The sequence below is a fragment of the Ascaphus truei genome, chromosome 1 (assembly GCF_040206685.1).
Source record: "Ascaphus truei isolate aAscTru1 chromosome 1, aAscTru1.hap1, whole genome shotgun sequence".
In the NCBI taxonomy this organism is placed as follows: Eukaryota; Metazoa; Chordata; class Amphibia; order Anura; family Ascaphidae; genus Ascaphus; species Ascaphus truei.
This window is the reverse complement of record NC_134483.1, coordinates 455,373,416-455,398,649: the sequence shown is the minus strand read 5'-3', so window position 1 is coordinate 455,398,649 and position 25,234 is coordinate 455,373,416. Positions and strand designations below refer to the sequence as shown.

Sequence of the window (25,234 nt, the reverse complement as noted above, 5' to 3'; positions counted from 1 at the left end):
CGCACGCAGCTGCGCTTCCAGATCGAACATGTCACAGAGGGAGGCAGGACGAGTCACGTTCTCGTACCGTTGCAAGGTTAGAGAATAGAAGTTGACACCTCTTGGTGGTTCAGTCCACCCTTCAAACAATTTTTTCGCTATTGTGACAAACTGCTTCCTTGCGTTGCTCTGCCATCTGTCTGGGTTCTTTATGACACAGTCTTTTAGGGTAAACAAATAAATAACACATAGCACAATATTGTATTATTCAGGCTTCTGACAGCTTTATTTCATCCCAGCAGGGGACTGCAACACTAACTGAAATACATTTGGGGCACTCCGACGTCTGCCTGTTTTATTCCGTCCCAGCAGGGCACTGCAATATTTTCATTGAAATACAACAAAGATAAACCCTGCTCAATCGAAGCACTTCATATACAGAGATTTCCTTCTCTAGGGTTGGGCGGCTTATCCACTTTCCAACTATACAAAATACAGAACATTAATAATCAGTTTCTAAATTCATAAGAAGGGTTTTTGTTACCTTGCAGGGGACGTCCTCCCCTATCTGGCTGCTGGAAGCAGCGGTGGCCCAGCCACCAGGCTCTAGGAGAGAGGCAGAGGCAGAGGCAGCAAACCAAACTGCCGTAGGCCTGTAATATAGTGCGCGCACCAATGATAATTGTGTGGGCCTCCTGTTGATATAGTTGAGACGTGCATGCACACGGCCATGAGCGTTGGCACGGCAGATCTGAAGAAAGACATGAAACTTGTCTTTTCGTGCTGCTAGCGTGCCACGTGACACTGTGAGCCAATCACAGTACGGCCTAACGCTGTGACGTCATGGCCATGTCCCCTAGCCGTCACCGTTTGCACTATAGGTACAAAACGCACGCATCATGTGCACCTCAGTGCGTGCGGCCGCACAAGCACCAGCGGTTACTATAAAACCTGCCTTAGGTACCTGTTCTTCAATTAAGGAAATTAGAACATGGTGGCTGCAATTTCTGATCTAAATAGCACAGAAAGCTGCCTAATATCCTGGGACAATGTCACACTATATAAAGCTATATTTGCACTATGTTCTCCATTTCTCTTTCCTTCATATATTCAACGGAAGCCTATACTGCATCACAGTACACCTCACAGACCATATGTGTTGGAAAAACGCCTGATTTTTCCTCACACCACCTGAGAGGGAATTTTATACTTCTTGCAACAGTTTATCACTTACTTTTAGCTTTGTTGCACTCTGTTTACTTTTTCTGCTTTTTTATATGCAACTTGAGTGAAGTTTGCACTTTGGATTTGTTGCTGTTCTGTCTTGCTGAACCTTTTCCAAGGTTGATAGTATTTTCAAGTTACATTTTTTTTTTACACTTTAGCCATTACATCTTCACTTGTTTGTCCTATTGGGGACTTTATTCACTAGCACAGAAGTGCCTACAGTACATGTATCACTTGTTCACACTTTAAGTTTTCTATTTTTCACCATTAGTGATTGCTTTGCGCTTGCCCTTATTTGCTCTGCACTGGTTAACAATGACATCAAACATCTAGATAAACATTTTACAATGTATCTATACAGTAAATAAAGAGATAGATACAAGAGAAACTGTAAATGTACTTACATTACCACAGTGTGGCACTATTGCCATATTTTAACAAATTAATTCCTGTAAGATTATAGCTTGTAAAGATTCTTTTAAAATATTGCCCTATGCTATACAATTATACAAACGTGTATTTTTAGATCAATTCAAGGCCCACCCAAAATGGAGATAGCGCTAGCCTGTGGAGTGTTAGTGCACTTAGTTGGGTACCTGCCCAGGGCTCCAGCACCTGTATATTGCAGAATGACAAAGAGGATCCATCTGATCCAACATTGTCATCCACGAAGGCGTCCGCCTCCACGTGGGGGTGAATTCCGGCGTGGACAATATCACCTTACCATCTTTCTGGTCTGGTCTTGTCCCAGTCACTGTGTGGCATCTCGCCGGTGCTTTACCTGACTATAGACAGCTATTGGGAAAGGTCCCTGACTATGGACTTTCCCTATAGCAACTACAAGCTACAGTGAGTCGGGGCCTAACTGGGGCCTAAGGGGGGAGATCTGGCCTTGTCCAGGGGAGCACTGCTCCCTGGACACTACCTACTCCTCAGAGGTCCCTCTTCCGACTGGCATGGTGCAGACGCGCCAAAAGTAACAATCTCCGGGAGCAGGGGATTGCTGCAACCCTATTGGCTGGCTCATGGCAAGGTGGCTGCTGCAACTCCATTTGTTCCTGCACATGCACGAAGCGTTGCGCATGCGCGACCACTTGCAAAATGATGGCGCCCTCCTAAGGGAGCCGCCAGGGTTCCGATCGCTGCTCCAACTGCCCGCAGACCACCCCGCACTCTCCCCCATCCTCCGGTGCCGAATGCAGCAGCAGCAGAAGGTAAGGGGCTGAAGGTGAACCCAGGGGGGACCGCATCACATTCTCCCCCTGGTGAAAAGACCAATGTCCCCAATTGGGAACAGCGTAACACATAACTATACACACAATGAATTATATAATAAAAATATGGTACAGGTATATGACTTAACACATTGCAATACTCTACATTAAATTGTACATTTGAGTGAACATTACAATAATGGAGTGTATTTTACTCCGAGACCACTGCTGAGCCTCATAGTGGGGTGCCCCAAATGAATCGTATACGATCCGGTTGGGAGGGTAGCTCATTCTTTGACTTCGGCGAAGCTCTTGTTCTACTCCCTCTGGAGAGTAATGTACATAGTCCTGAGGCTCAGCCTCTCCCTCGAGGGTATAAATGTCTCTGAAAAGTCTCGTTGTGGCATGAAGCATGGGCTTCTATGATCCAGGGGTTGGCTCGCTGGAGCCGCCCTAGTAGATGTTTTTCATCGGGGCCCTTTACCCGTAGCTCCTCCGGGAGGTGCTCCATGACTTTGGGATCCCCTTTGAGAGGGTCCCTCCATAGGATCCTCTTCAGTCCCGTTGATGGTTTCTTCACCGTCTGTATGATCATTGGTGGCCTCATTTATAGTCTCTTTGTTAGCTTCTGATAGATCCGGCTCACCGTCCAGGGGTGTAGCCGGTATTTCTAGCTCGTCGTCTCCCACTTGCAGAATAGGGAGAAGGTGGTTACGGCGCCAGACCTTTACCCGGCCATCCGCGTCTTTTATGCGGTAGACCGGGAGGCCCGGAAAGAGACATGTAGATAAATAAAATGTTGTGTTTGTAGTAATATTTGCAGAATTTCACTAAAAATTTTGTTGTTCAATAAAAATATACTGTATTTGTATTAAATGTGGCCTTTGTCAGTGGCACTCGCAATTGACACAGCACAGGGCCCCAAAAAGTCTTAAGATGGCTCGGTACGCAGCGCTCTACAACATTACTATAGGAGGTAAATAATGTACATTACAAGCAATGGGAATAAGTGTAACAAGTAAATAACATAAGGCTAAAGGAGACCCTACCCCAAAGAGCTTACAATTTAAGTGTGTGAGATTTCAAAAGCTCTGTGAATTTTTACATTTATGAACAATTCTCATTCTATTCTATTACACAGTATTGTAATCTACAATCTATCCTCCTCTACAAGCTACAGTTTTCCAGGACAAATATGGTTGCTCGAAGGTTCCACTTACTTAAGGATTGCAATGCATGATGTGATATAATGGCACAGGTGAGACATATCACAAACTACTTTTCAAATTCAACAAAAAACAGACAATGATGCCCAAAGCTACTTCCAATGTGACAAAAATACACAGTGCAATATTTATATATTTTCTTGATAAAAGGGTCATTTAGTTTAGTCCTTTGGCCAAAGCGTCTTAAGCCTGCTGCCACTTTCAAGGCAGGTCCTAACACTCACTGGGTTCAAATTCTTATTAACCTGTATAATTACGGGAAGAATGATCACATTGGATCTGTTGTAACCTGGCAAAATGAAACTGACCTGCCAACTTGGAAAGTGGGGAGGGGCAAGCTTAAACCTTGGGGGGGAGGGGCCACTACCCTCCCAAAAGCAGCTGAGACCAGCTGCATATAGTTAATAAACACACAGATACCCAAGAAACTCTGAAAAACCCCTAACATTACCACATTATGTGTGTGTGTGTGTGTGTGTGTGTGTGTGTGTGTGTGTGTGTGTGTGTGTGTGTGTGTGTGTGTGTGTGTGTGTGTGTGTGTGTGTGTGTGTGTGTGTGTGTGTGTGTGTGTGTGTGTGTGTGTGTGTGTGTGTGTGTGTGTGTGTGTGTGTGTGTGTGTGTTTCCAAGTTGGCAGGTCAGTTTCATTTTGCCAGGTTACAACAGATCCAATGTGATCATTCTTCCTGTAATTATACAGGTTAATAAGAATTTTAACCCAGGGAATGTTAGGACCTGCTCAGGTCATGCCTTGAAAGTGGCAGCAGGCTTAAAACTGCAGTTCAGGCAATATCCTGCATGTGTGTTTTTTTTAATAAATCAGTTCTGTAGTAAGAAAAAATACTTTTAGCATTTTCTGTTTTAAAAAAAACAACTTTGAAAGACCAATTTTCTTGTATTCTATTTTAACAAGCATGCTTGTTCCTATAGCAACGATTTACATTCCCCATATTTAAAGATGTCGCCAAACTTTGCCGATCAATAGACAGAGAACGAATTGACCGGCAGCTATGCAGTTCTTTAGGTAATTAGAATTGCCCACATGAAACTATTGAAGTAAAAAAATAAATAAAAATAAAAAAAAGGCTGAACTGCAGCTTTAAGACGCTTTGGCCAAAGGGTTAAACTAAATGACCCCTTTATCAAGAGAATATATAGGTATTGCACTGTGTATTTTTGTCACATTGGAAGTAGCTTTGGGCATCTTTGTCTGTTTTTTGTTGTATATATTTAGCCACGCCCACTAGCACTCCTTTTGACACTTATATACATATGTATATTATGTGGTAATGTTTGGCGTTTCTCAGAGCTTGTTGGGTATCTGTGTGTTTATTACTTTTAAAATTCACACATTTTTTGAGATCCTGTTGAGATCACGTTTTTTTGTTGTTGTCATGGCTCTTGGGCACTACCATGGTATGTTAAAATAACACCATAACAAAATATCACGTATGTTTGTGTTAGGGGCTGATCATGCACTTTGACAGAATTGAAGTGACTTAAAAAGTCAAACTGATACCATGGTTAATAGGTTCAGCAAATCAATACATGAATAAGCTGAGGCTGAACATAAAAATGCATTTTATTGCAAAGCAATGTTCTTCTTATCTCTCTTTTCAAATTGTATCACTGGAATCTCGGTGGTAAAAGGAGATTGTCTGTGTCATTGATATTATGTCTTTAACGTTAAAATCAATGAATAATTTAAGCATTTTATAGTAATGCACAATGTACTGTATGCAGTAATTTTTATTTTAATGCACAACTCACTTAAGTCATAAACTGTTTAATTTTTGGCACTGCCATGGTAATGCTTTTTGTGATGATCATTTAGAGACAACATTTTCCCACTAATGTTTGTCTGCATATATATTGAAACAGTGACATATTGGATACAATTTATATTGCTTGCCACTCTTTTGCCTTCTCATGAGCATTGTTTTTTGATGTCAGACACCAGTTAGTCCAGTGTGGAATATTGATTATTGAATAGCAAGTCATTTTGACTCTTCACGCTTCAATAGCCATGTTACATGTATGGCCTAAGAATTCACTTGAACCTTGCACTTTCTGCACCAACCTTTCTTCTGCTATGGCAAAGGCTTCCACAAAAAGGGGTGCATATGGGTGGAAAATTGCAAGAAGGAAAAGTTGACCATTATCTCATAACATAGCCTATTCATAAGTTTGGGCTTCATATTGAGTTTGTTTCAGTCACACATTCAGACTACAAGCAGCTTGTCATTCTCACCACCAATTTCATATTTGCTACAGTACAGTCCCACTTTCTATGAGGTGTACAACATATGGAAACCTCTAGAAGACAGTGTTTAGATATATACAGTGTGAGAATAGTCTATTAGCTGAATTCCATTCTTACTTTACACCCTTTTAACCTTGTTCATCAACACATACTTTAACCTGCTTCGTTAGCAAGAAAAAAAACACTACAGTTAATGCAACTCTCTTTTGTAAATACAAATTGCAGTAAGTATTTTATTGTATTATTGTATTATTGTGAAGGAGAAGACAAGTCATGCATTTCAAATTGCACAATTGACAACCAACTCCATGCATATGCAAAGTAACTACTATTGTTTGACCAGAGAACTGTGTTCTTCTGTAGATTATAAATATTTTTTTCTAAGAACTATTTTTTAAATGAATATTAGCAAACTAAGCAAAACTTAAATGAAAAGATTGTGTTGCTTGGAAGTGATATGGAAGCATCAGCAATTCTCTTCCCTCTGAAAGAAAAACAAAAGTGTGTAGTTATTTGGGGATATTTGTACACATTTCATGAGTCCTTTGATTAAACCTAATAAAGTCACCTAGAGAAAAAAAATGACAGGCACTGTTTCATATTTTGCTTTGCATCCTGTAATTTATCCTCCAAGGCTGCATACATATGAAATGTTTTGTTTCTCTAACTAAACTACTTTACAAGAGTTGTTGAGTCACTTTCAGATAGAAGAATTGAGAGAAAGGGATACACAGGTCTATGTGGGGGGATAAAAAAAAGCAACCAAATAAATCAGGAACACGTTAGCTGGACTTGTTGAAATAGGGAAGAGCTGAGAAACGGGCATGTAGTCTCTTTGGATGTGGTACTAATAGTATATACTGTAGTACTTTAATGAAAAAGATGTATTGCTTATTGCCCTTCTGCACTTTTCTTGCATCACAAGAGAAAATGCGTTAGTTTTTTATTTGATGATTGCTAGCTTACGTTGTCTTATACTGTATACATTGACTTATTATTCTGGACAGTACATCTACAGTAACTATCTTTGTGTTCAAATACAGCTTCAAGCAACTGACACACATGTAGAGGAATGAGCTTATGTAATTATTGTTTTTTGTGCACTTCATTCAGTCAGCATCCAAATAACAGAGAACAATTGCTACACTTACAACATCATATTTTCTATGCAGAATCCCTATAACACATACAATTCAACTGTTAGTCTGTGGAAGCATTCCTTCATTCTTTATGGGCGCTTACATATAACCCAAGATCATTCAAATGATAGCTATTAGTAATTTCCATAGCAATTTTAACTTGTAATAAATACTTACCAAGGGAATATTGGACCCATTATTTATGGTTCTTTAATATTAGTTGGGTATACCTAAAGCAAAAATAAGAAATACAAACATTTGAAATGACTTGAAGAAAAGGCACACATCAATTGCATGCAAGGGAAAAAAATACACTAGGTTTTACGTAATAATGTTATTTTCTTCATTAGTGTCACAATAATGACGCCATTTACCCCCAAAGATACTACAATGAGTAGTATCAAGTAAGAAAAACATTTTACTTATCTTTTTAGCTACATAAATTATATACATATAATACTGTGTAAAAAGTTAAGAAGACCCCAGGACACATGCTATGTACACAACTGCATACTGTATGACAAATGATGGTAAGAGCTCTCAGTAGGTGAGCAGTCCAAGTTGTCTACCACCTACAGTACACTCATGTTTCTGATGTTAATTGTTGTTGGTGTTAGATGGGATACCTTGTCTTCCTGGGTGTTTGGTTCAAAAGTAGGATTTTCATTCAAAGCCAAAGGATCATTAGGGGTATTAGTTGGAAGCTGAAGAGAACCAGCGGGAACCCTTTCAAAATTCAGCACTTCTCCATTAAACTGTGGAACAAAACATCCAAAAGCCTATGGTGACAAGACAAGATAAACATGTTTACTACATACATTTTTTATCACACAAATATAGCCATGCAATCACCAATAGGAGAGGAAACTTTGCAACACATTTAATTATTGAACGTTTACAACAAGACATAGTTTCAAAAGTTCAAAAGCAAAGGTCATGGAAAGAACAATGCCACTATAGTATAACGTATGGCTCTTCATATAAGTCAGTGATTCCAAGCATGGGGTTCAGGAACTGTCACGGGAGACCAGGGATTTACACCTTTTTACCAGGATCATACATTGAGCAAAACAGGTAAATGAAATAAATTGTAAATGTATTCACAGGAAAGGCATACACACAATGCTACACAAACAACATAAGAAAAGACACACACGTACTGGGGGTCTGGGGGTGAAAACGAGAATTTCCTAAGTGCTGGGGCTTCTAAATCCAAAGTTTACCCTGACAGGGACCTAGCCTGAAATGTCCTGGAACTGAAATCAGCCTGCAATTCCAGACACCACCGCTCCCCTCTCTCCAGAGGACTGGAATTTACTTGCTGGACTTGGTGCTTAGAATCTACAAATCTGATTGGCTCAGGGTTTTATAATACTTCTGAGTTTCATTCACAAAACCCTGCAGCCAATCCGGGCGTGGGAGTTTCCTAACCAGCCAATCAGATCGATAATGTTCTTGTGAAGCCAGGCAAGTGGGGGTGCTGCATCTGCCCAGGGCATGTGCAAGGTTGCCACCTCAGCCACTTGCTATTCAGAAGCCACATGCTGGGTTGGGCTCCTCCAAGGCTGGTGGGGCAAATGGAAATTCAGAGAACTTCCATTCATCCCAGGACGTGGGTACTTGAGCTTTTCCCTTCTGCCCAAATGGCCTTGACACCTCAGACATCCTCTGTGGCTTTCATCTCCGATGTCCTGTCAGACTTACTGGCACCACGTTGGTAGCCCCAGTGGCCTGTCAGAACATTGGTTCTGAAAGTCCCAGCTCATTTACTGTGCACAAAGCTTATCTGTACTTAACACACTTTGCTAATAAAATATACACTTTAACAAAGTATTTCTGGTATGGGAAATAGAATAAAAAGCTGCACTTTATTTTTCACTAGTCATATTCCCCACACACTATTGCATAAACTTAGTGGGGATTCTAAATTCTAAGACTCCCCTCACAACCTTATATGTATGGTTGGAGAACCTCAGAACCCCTATACCGGTTCTGGGTGACCTGGGCATTTACGGGGTATCCCCACTAACCTAGGGACCCCTTGACTGTTTCAGGGACATCTAACATCTCTATGCCCCTTTTACCTTTCTGGTCTGTGCTGAAGCAGGGAACCCCTAGTGGTGAGTCGCGAAAGCGTTTTCAAGGGGAGGTATTGCTGGGACAATGTGCCTACATGTATCCAGGAATCACTCATGATTCCCGGGTACATTTTTGGGGTATGCAGCAACTCTGGACCCCGGCTACCTTGGCACATTCTGACAACAGTTTCTCAGCAAACCCCCCCTTGAAACTCATACCACAGCAATCTCTGCTTGCTGGCACTCCTGGAAAGGTAAAAACACATAAAATACTTTATTACCGCACATTACAGGTTATCCATGTACAAACCCAGGGCTCAAGAACTGATACTCTGGAACCCCAATACATGGATCAGAGGTAACCAAACAGGCTAAACCTTTATTGTGAACTTGGTTACCCTCTCACTGTCAAAGGAACCCCTAAGGGTTTGCGAAGGGTCTCCAAAGCGTTTGGCCGAAAATATGTAATGTCGGATCCCCGGCAGTATAGTGAGTTTCTAAGCCCGTGTGGGGACTGCGCACTTAGTAAGGCCCCAAACTGCACCTTAGTGTGGGTGGTAAAGTTATCAGTTAAAGCAGGGGCTTCCAAAGTGACTCCCCACAATGCTTTGCATTCACAGCAGCAAGGCTTTGTGGGGCATCACTTGCGAAGCTCCCTCTGTAATTGACAGCTACATTACCCATGGTGTCCGCACACACCAGGGTGCAGTTCGGGGCCTTATGTGTGTTCCTCCCACGAGCTCAGGACACTATACTGCCTGAGATCAGCAATAGTCTGATGAGTAGACAATACAATTTATCAATTAGGGGCCTGTGGAAAAAATAGTTTTACAGTAAAACATTATTTTACCGGTTCCTGGGGCTGATGGGGCTGATGGGGCTGATGGGGCTGTTGCTGTGGATTCATCAACAGTGGATAGTATTGCATCTGACAAAAAGAAGGCAAAACCAATAAGTTATTTAAACTCATGAAACAGACTTGTGTCATTTTGGGGCCTAATGCAAACAGTAGTGTTATTACATTTGGTAACCCTGTGCTGCTTTTAAGGAATGGTGCCATATACACTGATACAGGTAGGCACTGAAGTCAGATTAACAACAAATATGTTTCATTTGAATTTGTTTCTTATCCTAATGTAAAAGTTTGAAGTGAGTAAGTGAGCATTAAATCGACGAACGAAATAAAAGTTATCGTTTGTGATGTAAATAACCTGTTATTACCAACCTAAATTAACAACTTTTAATGGACCAACAATACAGTTATTCATTGTTCTTCACATGTTTATACACATGGGAGGTTTCAAAAAGCTCTGTATATGATATTCTCATCTATGAGGAACTTGAATGTTGGTCTGTTAAAAGGTACCAGACCCTGCAACAAATCTACAGCATCTCCATAATCAATAAGGCTGCTAGAAGCTTGAACTAGATAATCAGATGCCATGTTTTTTTATATTATGGCATATTATAGAGCAACCTGGCAAAATGACACAAGCTAAAATAATTACTAGTTGTCATTACCTGTCCTTGTTTTTGAGGTATTCCATATGAAATCATGTAAGGCGTCATCTACCAAAGGAAAGATACGTTTTTAATTTGAAACACTATCTAGATATTTGAAAGAGTATAGACATGTCTTTATTTGAAATTCAGGTGAAATAATTGTTTTTGATTGCTTTCAATATCTGTTAACATATCCAGGATGCTTAAACATAAAGGTAAACTCCTTGGCTTGGCTATCTATCTGTCTGTACAGTATCTATCTATTCATCTACTCTTTCTATTATTTATCTGTGCAAACTTTAAATTGTGTTGGATTGTTATCATTTGTCTTATCCACTTTTCATTACTATGAATTTTAATTATTTTTACTAAGTGCTAAAAGCACCATTGCCATGTTAGATATAACCGTTGAGTGATTATCAGCCATGCACAGAGGAATAGTATGTTGAAGTACGGTTTAACCTTACTCAGTGCTTATACAAGTCTGGCACCCCAGTGGCCCTTATAATTATAACATACAGAAAATGCCATGACACTTTTCCGTGTTTCTTGGGATGATCATGTTCCCCGCATCTTATGGCGCTGTGAATGCGATTTGAACAGAAGAGGACAGGACGTTCTTTGCCTTCATGATGTCAGGGGTGGGTTACAAACCTGTGGTTTCTATACAAGTAATAACTCTACTGACATGGACTTTCCAGAAGGGAAATGGTTAATGGGCCAACAACAAAGTTTTTCATACAGTAATTGTAATAATCTGTAGGGTGCTTTTGAATAACTCAGGTGTCTCCTAACTTTACTATATGTGTAACAGTAGTAACAGTACTCAGTGCTGGATCTATGAGAATTCTCTGGTTTATTAACAGTTCATTACAACCTATACCAAGTCTATGCTTCTTCATAACCAATCTGGAATATTGCATATTTTGCCACACTAATGTGAGAAATACCAGAACAGTTGCACTGTACTTACTTGGTTAGGTCGCTGATGGCTTTGATGAGGCATCTGCAATATAGGATCTAGTAGAACTGACTGCACTGCCAGATTAGGAGGCAGCATTGGCTGAATTTGCCCATGGACAGGCACTTGATTGGGAATTGGAGCAGTTAAGCCTGTGTGTGCTCCAAATGGGACCTGAGACAATCCTATTATCTTCGGCTGAAGAAGCTGCTGCTGCTGCTGAAGGATTCCCGGAAGTAGAATATTCATTGCGCTGCCCTGTGCAACATAGAAGATACGTTCTCATGTCTAGTTTATAGACATGTGAGTTTATTTGATTCTTTCTACTACAGACAAGCAGAATCACATGAATTTATTATCTAGACAAATTGTGTCCTGATGGTGTCAATAGTACAACCAATATAGCCTGTATTGTAAGTGCTTACAAAAAAGATAGGAATTAAGACACTGATTCGTCAGTCCACTGCTCACTTGTATGTGGTATTTTTTTCTAAAAACATACTGACATTTTTTTCTTAACATAAGCAATAGCCGTTTTGATGGAACACTAAATGGTATATTTTTCAATAAACCAACACTTTATTTTTCCATTGTCACTTATCACATATTTACATTGGGATTGCACTAAACCAGGAGTGACCATCCCGTGGCACAAGGGCCACATGTGGCACTTCAGTGCTTCAGGTGTGGCCCCTGAAGGGGGGGAAAATGGGGACTCTGACTGCAGACAGTGCAGAGAGATCATAGAGACATGGAAGAGGAGAAGCCAGATTGCCCCCTAACCAGCGCCTCCCCTGGGCTCCTAGGGACCAGCGACCCCTGGTGGGCTCCCCAGGCAGCACATGGTACAGTGAGTATACACCCTGTCTGCTGATAGCTCAATATTGTGCTGGCTGTGGAAACTGGAGAGTAAGGTAGGGGGCAATCACCCCACTGCCCCCCTTGTCCCTCCTGTCATCACCTTGTTCCCCTGTGCCCCCAACTGCCCCTTGTCTCACACTGCTCCATCTTACCATGTCAACCCCTATTCCCCCTCCCAATGTGTCACCCCCTCTTCCCCCCGCCCAATGTGTCATCCCGCTCCCCCCCCCCCCTGTACTCTGTTTCAGGTTTACCCTGTGTCAATGTATAGTGCTGTCAGGTTATGTCCCGTGTTCGTGTGTTGTGCCACTGGCTACATACTCTGTCAGTGTATGGTATAACAGTCTAGTGCCATCAAGTTATACTCCGCACTATACACAGACACAGAGTATAACCTGACGGCACTATACAATGACACAGAGTACTGTATGTAGCCAGGCGGTACTACACACTGACACAAAGCATAACCTGACGGCACTATACAATGACTCAGAGTACTGAATGTAGCCAGGCGGTACTACACACTGACACAAAGCATAACCTGACGGCACTATACAATGACACAGAGTATGTAGCCAGATGGTACTACACACTGACACAAAGCATAACCTGACAGCACTATACACTGACACGGTCAGGTTACGCTCTGTGTCAGTGTATACAGGTATTCATTTGAATGTTTTTCTTATTGTGGCCCTTTGACAATCAGGCAGGTAAACTCTGTCTCCACCTCTCAGTCAGGTTGGCCACACCTGGTATAGACATATAAAACTACGATGGAACTTTTACATCTACATTTCATCTGAGTTTTTTCCAACTCAAATGCAATGTTGTAAACATAATTTCTGTTCATACTAACATGCTAATTATGACTGGTTTAATATTACCTGAGGTAGATTAGGATTAATCAGTCCCACCAGCAACTAAAAACAATAAAGTTAGGATATTACTGATGCAATGTATAGGTAAAATATGTCATATTTTTTAAAGTTAAATACAACGTAAATATATATATATATATATACTATAGAATACTAAGTGCGCAAAAAGATACAATTTACATCCAAAATATTAACAGTTGCTGCCTAATGTTCAGCTACACACAATAGCATATATATGGGGAAAGGGGGGAAACAACGGCGCAAATGACTGTTAACTGTATAATAAATTTGAGCATAAGTAGAATGGGGGTATGGTTTGCCAATGATTAAAGTAGCAGATGTAAACAAGCATGTAGGATATTATAATCCTCTCCGTCCTGCTGCCTGGAGTTGCTGTATGGATCCTTCACGTGGAACGCCAAGAAGCGCCGTGCTGGTTCTCCTCTGCCTCCTCTGCCTGCAGCCCTTCTCCGTGACTTCCTGGTTGATCCTCTGGTCTCGCGACACTAGCCCGCTGACGTCACTCCGCCGAGATTTTGGCCGAAATTTGGATATAATGTCCAGTAATGAGCAGGGGGTTCTGCTGGCATGTGATGTTGGATAGGGATGCTGAAAGTTTGTCTTAGAGCCTCCTCCCTACTAGTTTCGTCCTGGAACTAGGACTTCATCTGGGGAATGTGTGTGTCTAACTGGTTGTTACTTAAATAGCATATACATGTCCCTGATAGGTTAATTAGATAACCAGTACTAGGATATATATCACAGGTGGACACAATTAGTTCTGATATCAATATACAAAATGCTGAAACCCATCTTTTATACATATTGGTAAATAAAATGACACATGATCATAAAATTTATATTTAAAGACATAAAATAAATAGATTATAATAATATAAAATATATATATATTCTGTATAGATTTATAAAGATTTTTTCAAAAAGATTCTAATAATCTCATAGATGTTAAATTTATCAAAAATGGCAATTGGTAAGATGTTAATTGAATGTGATAGTTTCAAGATACGTTATTTCAATATAAATATATATGATAAAGATACCTTGTTTTAAGGTGATCAATTTCATCAATAGGTTACTATTTTCAAAATATATATATATTAGGTATTGTTAAATTGGAAAGATCCTTGTTAACAAATTGAAAAGATCCTTGTTAACAAATTGAAAAGATCCTTATTAGCATATATGGTATATTAGCAGGTTCAATCTACATCATTTTAACTGGTAATAGACTGATTTTATTAAATGCAGGAATATTTAGCAGAGAAAAGCACCTAAGCCTATGTCTGTATTCAAACCAAGTGGAACTAAGGTTTTAATTGTATGTATCCCCTTGGTTTCCAGTTTGGAGATGGCATTAATATTATCACCTCCTCTCCAATATATATATATATAACTTGTGAGCACATTCACATGTCTTAGACATGTCTGCAACCCTGCTTTTCACCATTATCACCTAGCATACAGTGCTTCCACTGTAGCAAGGGATTCTGCGAAATGACATGCAAATGAGCACACCGTGTCTCCTTTTGCCTGACATCCATTTTTATATGGAACCTTTATAAACTAATGCTCGCTGTTAAAACAGCTTTTAAGCACAGCATGGGAATCAGATGCAAAGCCAGAGAAACCACTCACAGACATGTTTCAACCTTAATGGGTCTCATCAGTGTGAGGCTGGTTGTACTGCTGGCTTTGCAATTTTCAAGGCTTTAGGATTTACCATCACATTTCAAGTTATGGTGGGTGAAAAAGGCAACAAGAAACCGCCACCGTATAGCATATAGCAAATAAAAAGATCACTTGGGAGCACATTCACATGTCTTAGGCAGGTCTGCAACACTGCCTTGAAAATTGCAAAGCCAGTACAACCAACCTCACACTGATGAGACAAATATAACAGGTATTTTAATGCTAAGCATCTCTAAAGCACCAGGTAGGCAGCGTTATTAGGATAGGTAGTAAATAAATTCAACTTGCCATACGGACACCAAGAGCAATAATTAAGTTAAACCTAGAAAAATGTTTTTCAGAGAAAAATGACCACATGATTGTTATTGATGTGCATTTCTTTTAATATGTAAGGTCTTCTTATTAGTGCATGAATCATATAACGCAAGATTTAATTAATGTTCTTGACAGGGATTTGATGCTAAATTACATTGTTATTTTCCAGTATCACATACGTGACATTCATGATGATGATGATGATGATGATGATGATGATGATGATGATGATGATGATGATGATGATGATGATGATGATGATGATGATGATGATGATGATGATGATGCCGATATTAATAATTCGGCAAATGATGAAGATATACATTCAAAAACATTAACAATTCAGTCCAGCCATTCTATACTATTTGTCTAAATAACTTCAAATCTAAAAAGAAAACATAAATATTCCTTTATGATGTGTATAAAATATTTGACAAACCTCGTTGCTGTTGCTTGCAGAAACAATGCGTTGCGGGACGAGCTGAAAGCAATGGGGAACTCAGTGTTAGGAGTTTTGTGTACAATCAGTATTGAATCTACAGAAATCAACATTAAACACACTTACAGGAACTGCACACACTGCACCAACGAGTTGGACAAGGATAGCAAAGGCTTTCATTGTCACAGAACCTATTCTGAAAAAAGAAAGGTACAGTATTTATGTTTTTTATGGATTAAGGAAAATCTGTCTGACCTTGTTATTAAATTGCATTCATTAGAATATCCAGCCATAAAGCTTCTGCACACATATTTCAATTGGCACTAGGAGCTGGGTATCTTTGGAGCTGCTATGGAAAACAATGGGAAACAGCGGGATATGTATGTGCTGTTAGTGTACATGTATGTATATTTTTTATTTTTACAGCGCCAACAATGTACGCATCGCTTTACAAAAGATGTAGATGTTTCAAGATGGCTCAATTAGCTGCAAAACAGGGATCCAACATTTCCATCAGGGTCAATTTGTGACAGTGACATCTGTATGAAGCTTGTTCGTCTGCCCTGGCAGGTTTATGTGAAATTCAGACAAAGGATAACGGCACCAGGTTTAAATGTTAATTTCTGTGGGTACTGTACTTTCCCTCGTGTTTTATATTTTGGATTTGGACATAGTTTTGGTTGTACAAATTTGCCATATTTGGCCTTTGCCAAAACTCTGTTTGTTTGGTTTTGAATTTTTACCAAATTATTGCAAAAACTCATAATACAGTGTAAGCAGTAAAAATGCTAAAGTAACATAATAATGCATGAAACATGCTTATAATAAGAATACAATTATAAAAATTGATTAGGCAACTAATATAATATAACTCAAAAAAGGCAAATAATAAAAAAAGATACGGTCGAGAAAAACGTAGAAATTGGCACTTGGCCCCGGTATGCGGGTTTTGTAATCTTAGGTTCTGGTAGATTCTGATTTAAAACACCCAGTATTGCTTATCTCTCATTTTTATTAATCTTATTATATGTCATGGACTATATCCTCTTCCAACTTCTCCTATAACCATTCCTGAAAACGCTCATTGTCGCACGTGGAGCAAAATTAGGGCAAATGTACCTTGATACACTGACACAAGGGGACTCAGAGTCAAAATGATGCAATTTGTACCTGTTTGCGACACTTGATACATATCTTCCTTACGCTAATATTCTGTAGGGATTCGTTCCAGGGAACCTAATGATGCATTGTGAATAAGGTTAGTATTATTTTTTACGTTGTAAGAACTATTAAGATACAATGTTGGCATTTGTTTTTCATTTAGTTAATTAAAATCTATTTTAGAATTAAATTTTTATTGAGATGTTTATCTAATTTTCCAATATGGGTTGGGTGACAGAAGCATTATATTTAGATAACTGTCTAAACGGTAATTTCCAGGGATTCTATGAAATGTTATAAAATATTGTAAGTTGCCAAGTTCTGGTTCTTTTCATACAAATAGCTTTGTAGGTATTAATTAGTCAAATATTGTTACGTTTATCAGACAATATTCTCCTATACTGTTTCATGGTTGGATAATACATACAGTAGCATAAAACAGCCTCATTACAAAGTCTATTGTTTCATTGTTTAACCCCTTGAGATACGTGAGGACACGCGTATCTCATCCACGTAATCTCTTGGGGTAGTGATTCTGTGGTTGTGGGCAGTGCCCCCAGAATGTGTACTGAAGTGGAGTATACTCCCGTTCTGTTCTGTTCGTGTTCACCACTCCTCTTAGCACCTTTTCAGCCCTGCACATCAAATTACAGTATTTATATTGTTGATATGCTAAGTAAAGAAACATATGTCGCATGAAGAAAATTTCAAAGAGATTCCAGTCTACTGTCAAAGATCAGCAAATTCTCAAATTTGTTGGACTTCTGCAACTTACAGTATTCTTCACTAAGTTTCCATCTGAGGGCCAGCCAATAATTCATCTGCTGGCCCATAACTTGTTGTTATTGTTCTGCAAGTTCCTGATGTCTCTGATTGCTTTCATTTGAGAAAGACAGTCTATTGATGCTGAGTTATTTGCAAATCAAACTGGCACATTTCTACTCTTAAATATAGCTCTACTGGTAAAAACGATGGTTAAATACGAACCATAGAAAAGTTTTACACGTTACCTTAGGATTGCTTCTTGAAACGCGTTGCGACACTGAGCAATGATTTTATTCCTCAATCTCTAGTCCTAATCATTCGGCTCCTTTTATATTGTGGTTCCTGCTCCCATGGACCAATGATCCAACAAATAAAATGACTCAGCTGTTAGGCTATCATTAAGACAACCACCTCTTCTCTTATCATTAAGGTATTTTGTGAATTCCCTTACTTTACCAGAATGCATAATTCAGGCATTTTATAATATTATAGAACATGAATATAAATTAATTGCTATTTTGTGTTTTAAGTTTTTAGCTTTTGTTTTTCCATTTTGAATTACATTGTTTTGAAAAGTTGTAGAGTTTTCATGATGTTAGTGGATGATCCATGATGGTACATTTTCCCAGATTCATCAATTTGCATCCAAACGGGCATTAACTAACAAACTAAAGTTGTCCCACATTTTAATCTGGTCTGTAACCGTTACATACGCCTTTAACATATATTATCTCTTACTGTCCATGCAATGTCTTGTATATAATGTATAACCTTGCTCACTTAATGTAACTATGTATTTGTAACCATGTATTATTTGTCATCATAACTCTATGCCCAGGACATACTTGAAAACAAGAGATAACTCTCAATATATTACGTCCTGATAAAAAACTTTTTAAAATAAATTAATTAAATGAATTCTTATTGACTTGAAAGAGAGGGAACACCCGTTAGAGTGTATTAACCTGTAAAAAAAGCTAGATTAATTGCTCAGTTATACAACGTTTACCACATTCAATGGAGCATGGTGACTTTGCTTTAAGGACTTGGCACTGATCTCTCAAGCTGATTATCTATGTCGTGCCTTAGAAAAACTGATATTTCTATTAGCCAAATCTATACATTTTTTGACTCTGTATATAGTGGAGTACACCTGCACATCTGTGTATATATAGTGGAGTAATAAGAGATACTTACATTCCCGTAATAGTTATGTTTGTTTTTACACACAAAGAAACAAGATTTTTTGCCAAAAAATGTTGTCCCAGAGATGTTTAGGGACATCAGAAGGGAACATTCACCCATTAATAAATATGCATCCCATATGATAGATGAATGGGGCCCTAGATTCACATAAAATTGCACACATATTTCGCCATCTTGCCTTGACATAAGATGGTCTTTCATGAGTTAGTATCATGTAATTGTATCATCTATAAACACAAAATATGTGACTGCATACAGTCGAAAACTGAATTTGCCTGATATGATGGAATTCATTTCAAATCTATTAAGACTGGAAAACTATAGTTTAATAGCTGAATACTATGCCTACCTACAAATGAAAAATATAAACAGGTGAAAGTCACAGTTAGACACTCTGAATTAAAAACACAGTATTTGCACGCACATTACCCACATGATAATGAACAAAAGAATATAATCAAATGTAAACACACTGACGTCATGTACAAAATGTAAGGCCCCTCATATTTATTTTTCTTGCAAATTGTTTTTCAGGTTTGCCTCGGTATAAGAAGACCTGATTTACCATCCGGATTGTGAATAAATCAATCGGAGACGTTTTAGTAATCAGTATTAGGTGATACCTTTTTTATTTAGAGTAACAGTAGTTAGTATAAGACAAACTTTCAGGAGCTCTCCTCTCTTCCTCAGCTCAGCAATACTTGTAGACCACGAAATACCTGTCTGTAAAAAGAAAATCTAAACTCCTCTCTTAACAAGCACAAAAAACCTTCCTAATAAATACTATAAACTGCTCTTAAATGTTCGATCGGGGATAACTCATTAAATGTTCATAAAACACCCCTCCTTTGTTCACTTCCACGTAGTTTAGAAAAATCTGGTGGTCTAAAAATGACAGAAAAACCTTCAGTAAAACCGCGGTGTACAAATGGCAGCAAAATCTTTTGCAATCTTCTGGCGCTTTGAACTTTGCTTCAGTTTGTAATATTGGCTTAATTACGAGCCCCATTTTCTCACCTGGACATTTATACTATAATCCATATTTTTAGAGGACAGCAATTGATACATGGTGGATCGTGGGCTTGTTCTTCCACTTTATTCATAAATAATGGATCCTGAAGATCACAATAACATATCATGTCAGAGGGCTAAAAACGTGGTCTACTGTATTTGGTGTGTGAAATTGGCAATAGTTATAGTTTTAACATACAGTGAACAAATACTGTGTAGGATAGAGCTTCCACATAGCAATTGTTAGACTGCAGTGGTATTGATATTGAGTAATGAAGTATAAGCCACGTCTTACCTTTAATGAAATCAAGTGTCTGAATTTCGATTTACAGTACTCATGCAATTCACATAATCTCCATAATATACACCAGATTACATCATTTGGTTTCAATTTATAGAGCACCGTCTTTCTTTTATGCTAATAATATCAAACAATACATGATTTGTATAGGCATTTGGGGGAGGTGAGTCAAAAAAGTACTTCTTAATAACCAGCAAAAAACTGCTACAAACTTTATGGATTTCAATCTTTACATTAAATGTTTATAAGATAATAAAAAAAAATGTAGATTCAAGTTGTCTGAGACTAGGATAAAGAAATAATTGGCACTTTACCTGTCTACCTAGGCACCTGTTATTAAAATGAGCAGGGTTTTTTTGGTTTAGCGTAAATACATTTAGGACATTAAGAAAAATGTTATGACTGCCTTTTATCGTGGTCTATAGCCCAACGAGTCTGCTCAGTAATTGTGGTATGAAGATAGTTAATTATTTTAGTGGGAAGTGCATTATTGATGTTCAGGGCAAGGCAATTTTGGCGGTTCTAGCCGGAACAGCAAAGTGGTGCATTTAAAAAAAGAGACATTGTAGTATATATTGAATTCATCGTATTTTTTTAATCAAAATTAGAAATCTGTGCAAGGTATGAGTATATGTCTCTAGTAGACATGTACAAATGCTTTGGAAAATGTAAATGCATTTTTTCCTAAATGGCAATTTTTTTCCAACATTTCAGCTGAAATTTGACTTGCTTAGAAATTTGACAATTTCACTAATTTCGCTAAAATGGCACCAGAATTGTATACAAAATATCAGTATATAAAAGGCTGCATGACTTTGCCCATTGACCAAACAGGGCAGATGTTCGTGGGTCTTTCTGCCTTAAGTTTTGTCTTCAGCAAGTGAAATGCATGCTCGACCGGGTTGAGATCAGGTGATTGACTCGGCCATTGCAGAATATTCCACTTCTTTACCTTAAAAAACTCCTGGGTTGCTTTCGCAGTATGTTTTGGGTCATTGTCCATCTGTAAAGTGAAGCACCGTCCAATCAACTTCGCTGAATTTGGCTGAATCTGAGCTGACAATATATCCCTATACACTTCAGAATTCATCCGGCTGCTTCTGTCTTCTGTCACATCATCAATAAACACTAGTGACCCAGTGCCATTGTAAGCCATGCATGCCCATGCCATCACACTGCCTCCACCGTGTTTTACAGATCATGTGGTATGCTTCGGATCATGAGCCGTTCCAAGCCTTCTCCTTACTTTTTTCATCCTATCATTCTGGTACAGGTTGATCTTAGTTTCATCTGTCCAAAGAATGCTGTTCCAGAACTGGGCTGGCTTTTTTAGATATTGTTTGGCAAAGTCTAATCTGGCCTTTCTATTTTTGAGTCTTATGAATGGTTTACACCTTGTGGTGAACCCTCTGTATTTGCTCTCGTGAAGTCTTCTCTTTATGTTAGACTTGGATAATGATATGCCTACCTCCTGGAGAGTGTTCTTCACTTGGCTGGATGTTGTGAAGGGGTTTTTCTTTACCATGGAAAGGATCCTACGATCATCCACTACTGTTGTCTTCCGTGGACGTTCAGGCCTTTTTGTGTTGCAGAGCTCACCAGTGCGTTCTTGTTTTCTCAGAATGTACCAAACTGTTGAATTGGCCACTCCTAATGTTCCTGTTATGTCTCTGATGGATTTTTTTTTCTGCAGCCTAAGGATGCCCTGTTTTACTTGCATTGACAGCTCCTTTGACCGCATTTTGTGGGTTCACAGCAACAGCTTCCAAATGCGAATGCCACACCTGGAATCAACTCCAGACCTTTTACCTGCTTAATTGATGATGAAATAACGAAGGAATAGTCCACACCTGTCCATGAAACCGCTTTTGAGTCAATTGTCCAATAACTTTTGGTCCCTTGAAAAAGAGGGGGCTACATATTAAAGAGATGTAATTCCTAAACCCATCCTCCAATTTGGATGTGAATACCCTCAAATTGAAGCTGCTAGACTGCACTTTAAGCCTATATTCATTATTTAACGGTAACTTGAATTTATTACACAGCCGAAATAACAAAACTTGTATCAGTGTCCAATTATTTCCGGACCTAACTGTATATATCACGAATAGTATCAGTATATAATATGCCTGTGTTTCACCACCATTTCTCTTTTTATTTTCTCACATTGTGGATTGCCCTTGCGCCCTGGAATGTCCAACTTTTCTTTGCCAAGACTTTCTGGGGGATTTGGTAATCCCTCTTGTTTGGACTTTGGCTACAGGACTACCACTTTTGTGCATTTTAGGTTGTGTTATTAACTTGAGTGTCACCTGCTGTTTTGATCTTATACATATCCATACTTGTTAAGGTGTTTTAGCGCTTTCAATTTTTGTTTTACCGGAATTAAAACTTGGATCACCCACTTCAAAGGCAGTATTGTTACCGTTGGACACTCCTTCAGGTCCTATATACACAAACATGGCAGCAATGTATCAATAATGGTTACAAATGGCTGACATGGGTTAGTGCTGTAACTTTATTTAAGTTGCAATTTGGTGTTTAACTCTCATGTTATAGAACTTTGAAACACTTTACATACAGTAACAAAGGATTCAAACTTTATGAATCATTATGGTAACTCTACAGGACTTTAATACATCTAAACACATAGTTTACAATCTAAATGCAATAATGGGAGATTTACAGCAGGACCGGCTTGATGGCAGTGCCATCGATTCAGTCGCATGAGCCCCGCGCTCTCCCTCACATCATTTAAACTGATTGCTGGGGGGAGAATGCAGGGCCTCTGTAAGCTCCGACATGTTCTCCTGCTCCTCATCTCCGGCATCTTCTCCTCGTGACGACGTGTTGCGTCGTCACATGATGCTGCATCGCCATGACAACGTTACATCACATGGCGACGCAACATCATGACAAGGCAACGTAGCTGCAGGAGAAGGTAAGAGGCACCAAGCCCAGCCAAACTTCCAGCCACCCCTGCTTAAAAAATACAATAGGAGCAGGATACAATAGGAAAACATAAAACATATTTAATGGGGCACCAGTGTATTCAATAAGAATTATTTATTCATAAATGGGTAGCAACATTCAATGAAAAGCACATACAAAAATAGTGGTAACTAAATAGCTCTAGCTTTCTGTATCTGTATCATGTGTTTCTTTGGGTTCAGAACAGAAGATCTTCATCTATATCTTCTGCAAAACAAAAATACAAAAGGGAGACAGAAATCAGATTTTAATAAGAGGACAACATTGAAAAAAAGAAGAAAAAAAGAAGAAAAAAAAAGAATTGCTTTAGTGAAAGTTTTAAATGTTAGTTAAGTCTATGTAGACTTTTTTGCATGTTGGATTAATTCCAGCATTGAAGTGGTAACGTTTTTCACCCATTTAATTAATATATACCTTGAGAGCAGTTTAACGTTCAATAGCTGGTATATGTGACTTACCACTAAGGAGCAGGGCTTCTGCAAGCTTTATGTCATTAGAGGGCAGTCTGATAGAAAAGATGTGGTACCTCATGTTCAGGATTTATTTATGCCTACGAAAGGTACCTTAAGAGCCATCTATACTTATATGAAAATGTATTTCTACCATTATCTTCGTAAAGTATATCCCTAGGATTGTTTGCCACTATATGTGAAAAGATAATAATTACAGGCAGTTGAAAGAAGGTACAGTTATCTGTAGCTGTATGCTTAAAGGGGTACATTCCTAGAGTACTTTGGTATAAAATAAAATTCATTATATTCTAATGGTATCACAATGAAAATGTATATCTTGGTTTATAGGCTTGTAGCTTTGATACTGTACTCATTCCACTATCCCATGATAAATTAAGAGCAGGTGACAGGACCAGAGATCAAGGACTCATTTCAGATTTTGTAATCAGTCTTCCAATTTTCCCACAAGTGGGATGGTAACACTGGGTTCCAGCAGGAGATCACTATTACTGGAGACATATTTATGAAACAATTTGTTGTTTTCACACTCAAAATCCACCTTTTCCACCCGTTACTGAGCCTTCTACTACATCGTTTCAAGAAGTTATCTTGATTTTAGTACTATAGGGTACAGTATGTGTTCACCCCACAATCGTGGATTCTGAGATTAAATGTAAAAAAATAGCCTTTTCACCTGATGGTAATGCATTGAAAATCTTGAATTTGCCTGCTAGTTTATTCTATACTCTTCCTACCTTCTCGAATTCCAAAACAATGGCACCACTCCTTCAAAGAGATATGTTTATCCTTGTTAGCATTGCATCCCTGGAAGAATGCTGTTACACAGTGCTCCATTGGAATCAGGGGAGCACGCAGATGTGCAAGCTCTGAGCGTGTGAGCAGCCTGCAACAAAACCAAAGCATTATAAACCATTGTTAACTAAGAAAAAACTGTCACAATGGGGTTAGGTACTAAGGACCAGATACACAAAAGTATGCTAAGGTTTAGCACGCCTTTACTCCCATTCCTCTGGTGCTCTACTGCTAAAACTCTAACACAGGCCCTCATTCTATCCCATCTCAACTATTGTAACCTTCTACTGTCCGGCCCTCCAGCCTTTCACCTGTCTCCCCTGCAATATACCCTCAACCTACAAAAAAAATAGCTACAGTGTTATATTGAACTTAAACATAGTGTGTGTACAGTATATACATATATATGTAATATATATAATAGCTATATTGTGGAGAAGGACATGGCAAGACTTTGCAACAGTGTAATTAAACATATTTTGATACCCCTGTGAGGCGTGAAAGCTTGTAGAAATTAAACTATTGTTGGTCCAATAAAAGGGGCCATACTATCTTTTTTATTTTCATTTTTTTCAAGACAGTGTAAACATTTGAGGTGAACGAGGAGACAAAAGTTTACACTACTTCAGACTTGGTGCACTCATATTTTACACAAATACTGTACAAGATAAAGAATTAATGGACTGAGACATCATTTTATACATATAAATATATTCTGTGCATCATGAACTCTCCCTAAT

The 25,234-nt window shown here is 38.7% G+C and overlaps 2 protein-coding genes across 8 annotated transcripts in view; both read right to left on the bottom strand.

The window, feature by feature from the left end:
* Window positions 1–6,156: 6,156 nt before the first annotated feature.
* Window positions 6,157–18,377, bottom strand: ODAM (odontogenic, ameloblast associated). 4 transcript variants are annotated; one of them, XM_075578297.1, is made up of 11 exons: window positions 17,966–18,374; window positions 16,965–17,030; window positions 15,921–15,990; window positions 15,795–15,836; window positions 13,337–13,372; window positions 11,601–11,846; window positions 10,646–10,693; window positions 9,975–10,052; window positions 7,673–7,825; window positions 7,224–7,276; window positions 6,157–6,391 (listed from the first exon to the last, which is right to left on the bottom strand). In XM_075578297.1, the coding sequence occupies exons 3-10, from the start codon at window positions 15,972–15,974 to the stop codon at window positions 7,247–7,249; spliced, it is 687 nt and encodes a 228-aa protein (XP_075434412.1). In that variant the 5' UTR covers window positions 15,975–15,990; window positions 16,965–17,030; window positions 17,966–18,374; the 3' UTR covers window positions 6,157–6,391; window positions 7,224–7,246. The 4 variants fall into 4 exon arrangements, with proteins under 4 accessions (XP_075434412.1, XP_075434402.1, XP_075434420.1 ...); XM_075578287.1 differs by lacking the exon at window positions 16,965–17,030; XM_075578305.1 differs by lacking the exon at window positions 16,965–17,030 and having other exon boundaries at window positions 15,921–15,985.
* Window positions 18,378–23,287: 4,910 nt separating this feature from the next.
* Window positions 23,288–25,234, bottom strand: part of LOC142462929 (uncharacterized) — a 43,096-nt gene continuing 41,149 nt past the window's right edge. For all 4 annotated transcript variants that reach the window (XM_075565148.1, XM_075565166.1, XM_075565154.1 and 1 more), the window contains 2 exons: window positions 24,437–24,585; window positions 23,288–23,436 (listed from right to left, as the gene is read on the bottom strand). In XM_075565148.1, coding sequence (XP_075421263.1) covers window positions 23,408–23,436; window positions 24,437–24,585 — 178 coding nt within the window. In that variant the 3' untranslated portion in view covers window positions 23,288–23,407. The remainder of the gene's footprint in view (window positions 23,437–24,436; window positions 24,586–25,234) is intronic.